General features: G+C 41.0%; 1 protein-coding gene across 1 annotated transcript in view; it reads left to right on the top strand.

The window, feature by feature from the left end:
- Positions 1–9,869: 9,869 nt before the first annotated feature.
- Positions 9,870–12,002, top strand: part of LOC117304800 (nucleolar protein 4-like) — a 29,894-nt gene continuing 27,761 nt past the window's right edge. Inside the window, exon 1 of the mRNA XM_033789414.1 lies at positions 9,870–11,528. Coding sequence (XP_033645305.1) covers positions 11,262–11,528 — 267 coding nt within the window. The 5' untranslated portion in view covers positions 9,870–11,261. The remainder of the gene's footprint in view (positions 11,529–12,002) is intronic.

Genomic DNA, 12,002 nt, shown 5'->3' on the forward strand with positions numbered 1-12,002 from the left:
CATCTCACGTGAAAGACCTACAAACCGACTTTAAAGTCATCTTCAAGAAGCATTGTGTTCTTGAGTGCATCTTCTTTGTTACTTCTTAAAAACGCAGACAGCAGAAAATGAAGAAGATCTTGACCTAATTATGACGATTGTTATTAGCCCATAAACTGCGGGTTTCTTATCTAGAAATGTTACCAGGGCGACCGACTGGCCTCCATTGAATCGTTGGGGTCTTAAACCCCTGGACAATATGGCTTATAAACTGTGTCCATTCAGCCAATTTCAGTCCCCAAGGCGGTCTGATGTTATGAGTCAATTTATAAATAGGTCAATTTCGGTTTGATGGAGACACACGTTTGTTTAGTCGTGGGTTACTTAGGTTTTCTTGATAATTTTCATTGATAATTTGCACATGGTGCTTGTTGTTGGGTTGAAATAATAAATACATAAGTGTCGTGTATAGACTAAATTTTGAAATCAAAATAAAAGTAGGCCCCAGGATAAAATGTTACATTTACAGAAAACCTTGTTAATGTGATAATTATGTTCATGTTTTTAAATCAATTTTACCATTTCCTCACATGCAATGCATCTTATTTACTCACGCCAAATTATCTTACTGGAAACAGGAGTGAAGAAAAAGTGCTGTGTTCAAGAGAAATGACGAGGGAAACTACCTTTGGCTAGAAGTGCCCCCTAGACAAAAATGGTACACTTCTTGTGCCACTTTAATTACCCTTGTTTCGGCTGCTGGATATTACTACTGGTTACAATATTGTCTACAATATTAGTCCTTGTCGGCTGCTGAGGTACAACATGTTTAAAGACAGTGGACACTATTGGTACATGTAATATTGTCAAAGACCAGTCTTCTCACTTGCTGTATCTCAACGTTATGCATAAAATAACAACCCTGTGAAAATTTCAGCTCAATCGGTCATCAAAGTTGCGAGATAATAAAGAAAGAAAAAACACCCTTGTCACACGAAGTTGTGTGCATTTTTAATGCTCGATTTCGAGACCTCAAGTTCTAAATCTGAGGTCTCGAAATCAAATTCGTGGAAATTTACTTTGTTTTTCCGAAAACTACGTTACTTCAGAGGGAGCCGTTTCTCACAATGTTTTATACTATCAACCTCTCCCCATTACTCGTTTCCAAGTAAGTTTTTTTGCTAAAAATTATTTTGAGTAATTACCAAAAGTGTCCACTGCCTTTAAGCGAAATGACTGCTTTAGCAGCTCTATAGTATAAAACTGTGCCCTAAGGGAGAAGACAAAAAATATCAGTAAAATCATAAAAATCTTAATTTGAATAATTCCCATTGCAAACGATATCAGTCGATTGCTCTTAACTCATGCTTGTTATCACTCTGATAATAAAAACCCACACCAACATATTAGGATCAGTCATCTTCACTAGAGAAGGTTGGATTAATTAATGTCTAGAGTCGCGTGTATTTCATCATAATAAACGGCTTGAGGCAAGTCTACGTGTCTATTGTTATGATATTAATATCGCCAAGGTCATGGATTTAGAACCCTATTGTTCGATGTCAGACGCCAGTGAAGACTTCGTCTCCAGCCGAGTCGCTCTAATAATAATTTATGTCACATTGAGAAGTTGTGTCAACATTCGGCAATCCCTCGTAAAGCAAGTGTTAATTAAATATGGGGTTTTAAAAACTTGGTTGATTTGAGGTAAAGAATTGTTGGGTGCTTGAAAGAACTGTTGGTAAAATCAATTAGTGATAGAATTATTGCAGTCAAAACGGAATATTAAGTGCGCATTCTCAAGTAAGAATGTGATCATTCTTTTAAGCATAATTATTTCCTTGTGCAATTTTACTTAATATTGCTTGTTTCGTTTTAAACTCTTGTGCTTTCAATTTTGTTTAATACTTTTATTGTAAGTTTACCTGAAATTCGGCTGATGCCACAATTGGCACAAATTGTATTTAAATAACCATTTTATGAATTAATGAAAGTGGTGATGTGCAATTCAAACTTATGAAACAGCATTCTCTAAACTGTTCAAAGTAAGGCAAAGTAAGTTTTTATAAAAACGGACACACATCGGTGTAGGGGACACGACCAGGGCCCACTTTCGTGGAGCTGCTTAAGCACACAAATAAGCTAAGCAAAATAAAAATTGTGCTAACCAAATAATGTTTAATAAAATGTTAAATTTGCATCGGGGAAATAACGAATGTATTTTTGTTTACCCTTGCACCGATGTGTGTTAGCACTGTATACTCAGTACTTTTCCGAGTCCTGTGAAAACAAATCACAGAATAAGGTTACCATGTCACTTCACTTGTAATTGGTATAATGTGCTCATTATTCGCTAAGCAGTTATTTTTAAGCAGTATTTTCTACTTAAGCTCTATAATAGTAGGCCTTGAATGATGGTTCTTAAAAATAATTAATAATATAATAATAATTATAAATTTATAACGCGCACATATCTGTCTCACTAGAGACACCCAAGGCGCACAAAAAAAGAAAATTAATATAACATTTATTTCTTCGTTTCAGACCGTACGGTGTCGCATCCCAACACACTTGCTGTCCCGCCAGAAAAAAAATACTATGCATTCAGTTTATGTCTGATGCATATAGCATTGCAATATCGCACTGCGCTCCAACCCTTTATTAATTGACCTATTTTCACTGCATTCGGGACACTCTATGCCAGGACTGGCAAAAGATCCCCCGCTCAAATCTAAAGCCAACTGAACCAGTATAAATTGCACGGATAGTCGGAGTGGAATGAGAGGGTTGAATAAGTGAGAGTGAGAGGGGGGAAAAAGCGGGGGAAAATTCGACCCATTTCTGCCAATTTTGGTTGGTGATTTATGCCTACCGTATACCACCACGGGGTACTCTACTACACGGACAGTCAATTTCGCAGTAGACCCCGCCGGCTAAACAAATCGGGGGGCGGGGGCTGGGAGAGATGTAGAGAGTGCGAAAGAGAGGTGAATGAATAAGGGGGTATCCGTGATTAATTGAACCGAGCGCGTGATGGCTCTCAGGACAGCTAGTAGCTGGTTGCATGCTCGTTATGTACCTGGGGTTTGAAGCCTCTCTCACCGTATAAGAAGTGTTGCAACACGCTCGAGCCCCGGTTAACCCCGGTGCCAGACCGGGGGGGGGGGGGGTCCCTCCTCTCTTCATAGTCTGTTTCATACATCATAAAAACTGTTTCAAAAATGAAGTCATAGACAGAAAACTGAATCTGAAAACCTAAAAACCACACAGCTTTGGTGGTAACAATTATGCTTATGCTGAAAACCTTGCATGGTTTTAAATTGTTTCACCGTATTCTCATGATTCTTACAAAAAAATACAACCAATCATGCCCAAATTTTCACAGGTTAAATATTTTATGTAGAGAAAACAAAATGGTTCGTCACCCAAAACATGAACACTGCCTCCGACTATTTTGTCAGCTCTGCCAACCCTGTGATATACCTTCTAGTTGCATGATAAAACATAAACCATCATCGGTGAGGTTGAACACATCATGTTTCCCAGTACTTCAAGGCGAGGTATATAGTGTAACCATGGAGGTAGAATTCTACCTCCATGGTGTAACCAAAACGTCCTCTTCTCACAGGTGTGGACAATCGTCCTCAGTCCCAAATAAACATTTTACTTTCTAAGTTATATATTATTTCCAACCACTCGTATATCTTTAAAAAATTCAAGCTTTTACCACAATGCCATAATACCATAACATTCGATCCAATCTTGCCTAAGAATCCAGAATATTGAATGTTCACTTCACGCTGGTTCCATTCGAGAAGGCTGAGGGAAGAGTAGAGAAAAACACACACCCCACGCATTCTATTGGATTGTTTAGTTCCGTCGCATTCCACTACTACAAAACAACCCCCTCACAAGGAACGTTTGCCCCGGGGCCCAGTAGCCAAAAACCCTCGGCCCTTCAGCGGTAATGGACGGTCTATCCACGGGCAATCCTCATTCCACAAAGTATAATCATCCTCAAGAGACCTAAGAAAAGAGACGGCACAATATTCCCCCAAAGTGGCTCTTTTCGCAATTCGACCCACTTTTCCTTCTATTTTTTACCTTCTCTCCGTGGATGTAAAAGAAGAATCGAAGAGATTACTTTCCTTTTTTCTTTTTGTGTCACCGGATTTGAAGGGGGTCTCGTCTCCATTTTTTACGGGTTACTTTGAGGCGACTGCCCCGCGGATATATTGGCCATAACTGTGACTGGAATGAATGCTGACTGAAGAAGATCCACCCGAAATCGAGCAGGACCCCGGATAATTTTTCATGGGCTTTTTATACGTCATTATTTGATCATGGGGCCTCTGTGGTTATGAACTGAAAACTCTTCCAAGATTGTGGCGTGGATTTCGGCTCGATTTCTCCAGAAAATTTTATCTTTTAAAAGAAATCGATCCTCGTCATTATTTGCCTTTGAGACAAATCGACCGATGTGTGAAATGATTTTGGACCTAGCGCGTTTTATCCAATCAACAACTATAATTCAAAACTTCATATGCTGTTCACGCAAAATATTCCCTAAATTTGACTTAGGCCCCCTATACAAAGAAAGTACAGTACGGTTCAGCACTGAATTGTTAACACATGATGTTGTGCATTGAAAGGCTCAGTACTAAAACTTGCAGTACTAAATAGTTGCGAAAAAATGTACCAGCAAAGCAGCATTGAATATTATTCCTTTGTTTTTGTGTCGGTCCGTCTGAGTATCATATTCACCTGTTTGTTTAGTTTCATTCCTAAAGACCATTTTTATAAAAATGTTACCGTGCATTGTACGATATTAGTCACTCATAATTTCACCGAGCAATACCCCCCCCCCCCCCCCCAATATGAATGATAACTCAGCCCGTGCTAAATTCACCCCACCATCCGTAGACAAACCCCTAGTGCCGTTCGATCCTGCTGCAAACAAGCGAGAGAAACCCCTTTTGTCCCGTGAGGCCATTTTGATAATTTGTTACGCACTGGGCCGGAACACGGCCTCCACTGGACCCGTCCGCTCAAATTATCATGCATTATGCTTGGCCCGAAGCCCAGGGACTCCAATGCTGTGTAATTCATTGGGAAGGAGAAAAAAAAACCTAAAGCAGCCGTTTGTGGGCCCTTACTCGATGATGCGTTGCTATGGTAACGTGTAATTCCCGTTGTTGAACTGGCGATGCAAGGCCAGTCGCTGTATACGGGGGCTGTTGATGTGCCAAATTTGTCTGTCGGTCTTTGAAGAACTCATGCCGTCGTGTTTTATACAATGGAAGCATAAAAACAAAATGGCGGCTGCGAAATCAATGTTGTTTGTGGGCCATGTTATGCTTGGCAGATGGTGCAAGTCATTTTGGGGTTGGGCTTTAACAGGTCAAATAAACGTAAATAGGGCCAGTGGATATTTTGTTGGCAAACATTTCATTAGGGGAAACGACTCCTTAAAGTCTATCTCTTTCTCCCCATATATGTAGGCAAGTTTGGGGTGGCTTCTGCCGCCGCATGTCCTGTGCCCTCGAAACATCGGTTGTACCTGGGGACGAGTGTTTCAGTTAAAGAGGGTACTCGTTTTGGAAGAAAGAGCTGCAGAATTTGAGGAAAGTTATTTTTATATTATTAAACGCTGGTTGTTTAATTTATACCTGAATGCTTGTATGTATACTACAAACCAATGCCTGCCAACCATACGTGTGCATACCAATCTCTACTCTTAATAGTTTACTCTGTGGCCTTTTTACTCTGTAGCCTTTTTCTGTAGTCTTTTCTTTATTTTTCTCTACATTCTGTATACACTCCATCCTTTATGGCCCAATTTCACAGAGCTCAGCACCATTTAACTGGAAACCAGTCACAAAGTGTACATTTTGAAATGTCATTTTGCCTGGTAAGCTATTTCTAGAATTGTCTTTGTGCCTAAGCAGGTCTATGAAATTTGGCCCACGTCTTTAATATTAATTGGTGTATATTCTGTAACTATGTTTATGGTAATCGTCATCACATTAATCTTCGGGTCCTATATCCACCAATGTTTTCCATTGGTGACTTGCATTCTCCTTTCAGAGAAGCCTGTGACCTATTGATATTGAATAATAATGCTCTGATGTAACAAATCAATGCTGAACTATGATTTGATTGAGTATTACTTGACCTTCTATGTTGCCGACCTTTGTTTTGTTTTGTGAGCTTTGGTTTGATGACTTCATATAGCTCTCTGATCGTACTATATTTCGTGCTGATAAATTGACACACATTGACTTTTGCTCCTCATTGACCTGTTGAATATGTTCTAAATTGACTTCTCTTTAACGTTGTGTTAGTATTTTCATTTCATTTTTTAAAATGTCTTCACTCGAAATGTTGTTGTTGTTGTTGCTGCTGCTGTTGTTGGTATTTATTTTTGATTTCCTTTTTTTCTACTTGTATTTATTTCATTCATTTTACCTCAATTTTAAGTAAAACCAGTATCCCCCTTATTAATGTTTCATTGACATGCACTTATTGTTTCTTTACAATGGGGGAAACCCCGAGTGACGACTTCCCATAAATGTTGGGGATAATCTACTAAATTGAATAATTCAGAAATATTGGTTTGGCCAATCACGAGGTTTTTGTTAGTCAATGTTTGTGATTCTCAATCTGGAGTAATTCGCACATGGACCCCTGTAGGGGCAATGTGTTTCCCCTGGTTGTTCATAGGTCTGGAAGGAGGAAGTCAACTCCTTTGTTTATATAAATTCTTACCAGAAAACACAGAGGACGTTACAGGCACTGGACACTATTAATAATTACTCAAAAATAGTTGTTAGTATAAAAACATACTTAGTAATGAGCAAAGAGCTGTTGGTATTAATAGAAAACATTGTGAGAAACGGCTCCCTCTAAAGTAACGTAGTTTTTGAGAAACAGGTATTTCTAACTCAAATATTAAAAGACTTCATGACTGACGCCTTTTTTTAGGCACCTGAAAGCACACACATCACATTTTTGCATCAAGGTTGTGTTTCCTTTAAATATTCTCTGGCAACTTCGATTACCATTTGAGTAAAACAAATTCGCAGAATTGCTCTTGTAAGCATATGTTGGGAGAATACTGGTCTTTGACAGTTACCAATGGTGTTCAGTGCCTTTAAACGGTGACTGGTTTGATTCGTATGGTTTTGAACGTGCTGAACTTACACGGTGACGGGAAACAACATGACTACATTTTCAGTCACTGAAAAGGCAATGAACTCTTAAAAGTCCTTGACAAAACACTTTTGTATTGACGCTATATGTTTATTTGGGAACTCTGTGTTTATAACATTTTTTACATATCAAACTTGTCAATAAAAAGTGTTTATTTTAACAATGTGAGACATTTTAAGTGGATGGTGAATTGGACATGCCCATCACCCTACGTTGCTGGCCCTAAAATATAAGTAACTGTTGCAAATTGCTTACCAACCAAAATTGCTGGCCCTAAAATATAAGTAACTGTTGCAAACTGCTTACCAACCAAAAAAAAACTAGGTTGGCTGTCTTGTCATTTAGCCTTCGAGAAAGACTCTTATTAGGGTCGGAACGTCAGGCCATTAACTATTATTTTTTGCAGAAATACATCTTTTAATATACATAGTATGGTAAAATTATTGGCCTCAACTATTATGTACCGTCCCGTCCGGTCGCTTTCTTCAGAGCGAGACATCTCGCCTCTTGGAATAGTTGACACCTCGGTACTACATCAAGCCCCAAGTTGCACTATGAATTCACTATGCATCTAAGATTCAACCTCTAGTCCCAAATTTAATATCGCCCATGCTCTCCACCAAAGATGGAGTAAAGACAAACTAGCTTGGTTCATCCCGCTCTGGGTGAGTTTCACTCGGTATCCTATGAAGAGAGGGATTTGCCAGGCTGGTATGAACAAACCCTACATCATTAGATATACCCACTGTATGTTAAAGGAACACGTTGCCTTGGACCGGTCGAGTTGGTCTCCGAAAAGCGTTTGAAACCGTTTGTTATAAAAAGCAAATGGGTAGAAAGAAGTTGCAAAAGTAGAATACAATGATCCACCAAACATGCCTCGAAATTGCACGGTTTTCCTTTTACCTCGTCCACTAACACGGTCGGCCATTTATGGGAGTCAAATTGTTGACCCCCATAAATGGCCGACCGTGTTAGTTCGCAAAGTAAAATGAAAACCACGCAATTTCGAGGCAAATTTGTGGATAATTATATTCTACTTTAAAAACATCTTTCCAACCATATGCATTTTATAACAAACGGTTACATACGCTTTTTAAAGACCAACTCGTCCGATCCAAGGCAACGTGTTCCTTTAAGGTTCATCGCGCTGCCGCGCCTAGGCGAGATCACGTTCCCAAGATACCCAGTGGTAACAACGCGGGTGTAAGCTAATGCATGGCAAAGTCATGCAGCAGCCACGGTGAAAAACACTGTCCCGTTCAATTTCTCATTAGGATCCACCCTCCTGAAATCCAACGGAAACTCAACGGAATTCCTCCCACATCTCTACCCTGTATGACACCATCACATCAGTTGAAATAAATAAAGGCATAATAGTTTTTTGAGACGACGCTACACAATAGAAAACATAATGTATGTATTTGTTGTAACACTTTGGAGCGGGTGCCGACATTTCGCCACCGGCGGGAAAATATAAATTGCTTAGTTTGATGTGCTGGCTCTAACCATCTTTTAAACGCGTCTGCTTCCTTCCGTATATGGGAAGATAAGATAGAACGAATATATCAAGATAGATAAATAATAATAAACATGAGTGTAAGGGTTTTTTCTTCCCTTTTTTCTTGGAGATATTGTCTTCTACAACATCTCCGTAGAGTGGGTGTCATTACTGGATGCCACGAAGGCTTAGATGTGGAAATTAAATTGGACCTAGGAGCATGGTGGTAGGATTTGGCGGCGCGGACGAAGCACATAAACCCCCCAGATCAAATCAATCGTCCAGACTGCGTGCCCCTACCCACTCGCGCCAAAAAAACACCGCTCAGCGTCGCCACAAAATAATGAAAAACTGTCCGACTGCAAAATTGGCACTAACCCCTCATCGGGTACGGGGGAAAATGGCGGTGCAAATTGCCTCGGTGGTCACGTACCATCGCCTTGTCCTATTGCGATGGTTTTTCAATCCGGGTAGGCTGGGTATCGATTTTTAGTCCTCTCTTCTCCTTTTTTGTGTAAAAGAAAAATAGAGGCTTCATATTATATGAACCCCCACGGTCCAAAATTGCATCTTTTCTGTATTAATTTAAGTTCCGGGCGGTATGCACGCCGCGGCAGAGCACTGGAAAATAAGAGGTGGAGAAAACCCACGGCGCGGCAGCGGTGTGTGGGTCGTGGTAGTTGACGGTAGATGATAGAAGATTATATTGGTTCTGCCTCGACATTGAAAAGCATTATAGACCGACTTGAAATTATATATGACCGGTGGAAATATATGGATGTATGAATATGCGCGCAAGAAGGCCGTTCCAATTTGGGACAGCTGCCTTGGCATAAACACGTCACGTAGTAACTTTTGTTGTCTATCGTCCAATGGTGATGTTTTCCTGTCACGGCGTAGAGATATAGAGAGCCAGCCCCCCGGTAGCAACGACGGTGGTATCGCTTTAACCACGTAAAATGCCTCAATTTAACGTGGTGAGCAACGGTTGGTAGTATACAGTACTGTAGTGACGAATACCCCTGTCCCGTGTAGGTTAGAACTACTCATTAACAATGCACGTGGTTGTGTTTTTTTCCTCCAGCCGTTAGGGGAGCCTGCTCTGAGTGGAGCAGAGTGGGTGACGGGCGAAGAGGCAGAGTTTGCTCGCTACGAGGCCATGCAGTGGTTGAATAATTTTGTGCGTTCAGTTGAATCCCGCGTTTTTTGTTGTTTTTCTGGAGCGGTGGTTAAGAGGAGAGTGTAGCCTGCCGTCAGGGCTGGACTGGGAAGTAATTGAGGGGGCTCGCTCCATCTCTGGTTCGTATCGTGTATTGTAGTTTTTGTCGGTGTACCGTCGCCACGGCTGTGTAAAGGAGCCTTGCTTTGGGGAAATAACGGGCGCTTGGATAGCAAGTTAGAAGAGCAAAAACACACTGGTATCGACGCTCTGTTTGGGACAAGAAATGTGGACTTTTTCTACGGGATGCTCTGAATGAGCAGGTGTTTTTTCCAGTAGCGGCCGGCGGACACATTGAAAAAGGTTTCCTGTCTGAAAAACGGATGTTTCCTTGTCACTTTGTGTGAAATGCATTTACATGTACGTCTTGGACTATAAAATTCCTAAATGTGAAAGGATTGGCAATGTACATGAAATTGCTATTTTTGGCTTTGAGTTAGCGTTCGAGTGTGACTTGGGTTTCAAGCGATACGGGGTTCATTACCTTGAAACAAACAAACGACAACGGGGGCAGAGGCCGCGCCCTTGCAACCAACACCTTCACCGACCGATTTGCTTACAACAAATCTCTAGGCTTCATTATCGCACTTTGATTATTTTGCTCGCCCCGCGGAGAAATGTTTACGAAACTCAAGACTCTGTGATCGGGCTTGGAGGTCAAAGGTCGCATCCGTCTGTGGGACGTTCGGCCGATTTCAATTACGGTGTAAACCTGGACGTACATTTGAACGCACCATCAATATAACAGCTATTCTGATTGGATGACGCTCATAGAAACTGACTCTTGATTGGTTAGAGCGAGAATACTTTGAAGGCTGTCAAACTTTCTCAAGGACAGTTCAATTCGTGTCAAATTCATCGCCAAATCTGCTTCCGGATGACTGATGGTGCGGGGATAGCTTTTGTTGTAGACAAAACAAATACCACGAAGTGTGTCTAAGGGGGAACAACCCAGGGCTACATACAGGAAAGTATGAGTCGAAGGCTTCAAGTTTGTATCGCGTTGATCGATCGCCTCTATTAGCGGTGGGCCTTCCCTCCGATATTAACCCGTCTGGAGTGGCAAGGACTTCGGTAAAACCGACTCTGGTAACAATCAGTTCGACAGGTGTGAAGGGAATTTACATCGCGGTGGAGTTTTTGAAGCACGCGTTTCAAAATTGAGCGCCTTGCCACTCTTCTCGCATTCAGTTGGTAGAATCCATGGGTTTACCACATACCACGGGTCTATTGGAATAATAGTTGACTCTAACACAACTTTGTTCAAATTCCAGTGGTGGGAGATTTTCAACAAAAGGGGACATATTTTTTGTGATTGTTTGTTGAGAATTCGACTGATTGTATCCACGCATGAATTCACTGACAGACAACAGCGACATGAGAGCCCACTACCAGTCATGGGCCGTTCACAACTACGGCGACAGCGGCAAAACCAAGACGGTGACACTGAAGAAATATGGACGAATCACGGGGTTCTTGAAGGGTGAGGTTGCCCCGACTGGAGAGAGCACCAAGTTTAGGTTTTGGGTAAAAGCCAAGGGCTTCAAAATTGGTCCTCCGGCTAAGAGGCAGAGAGGGGGGCCGAAAGAGGTGCTGTACGTCCCCGTCAAAACAACGGTAAGCGAAACATGAATACTTGTGTTTTAAATTGTATTAGGGTGTAATTGTGCATGCACGCGTCTTTTTTGTGGCTGAGCAAAACTACAAACATCGCGCATTTAAGGCCTAACATTTTGTCCTAAAAGTGGATTTTTATTTGTACGTCCTTTTGGTCGGTAAGTAGTTTGCAACAGCTCATTCTTGTTTTCATTTATTTATTGATGCAATGAACCAATGAAGACTTGCAAACAGTATTCGAACTGCGGTTTCTGTAGGTTTTTTTTCTTCCTTTTTCGTGAAATGACGAAACCCAGTGATCAAACATGGACGATACGTCCCACTGGTAAATCTTTTACAAATACGTGACTACAACGAGGACAGAGAATTCTTGCTGTATCCACAAAATTGTCATGTCCCTTGTTGGTATACAATCTTTATGTATACACTCGGATATGGGTAAGGAGCTTTGTGAGAGAATGTCATGTCAAAGGT

This window comes from Asterias rubens, chromosome 21 (assembly GCF_902459465.1).
Source record: "Asterias rubens chromosome 21, eAstRub1.3, whole genome shotgun sequence".
Taxonomy (NCBI): domain Eukaryota; kingdom Metazoa; phylum Echinodermata; class Asteroidea; order Forcipulatida; family Asteriidae; genus Asterias; species Asterias rubens.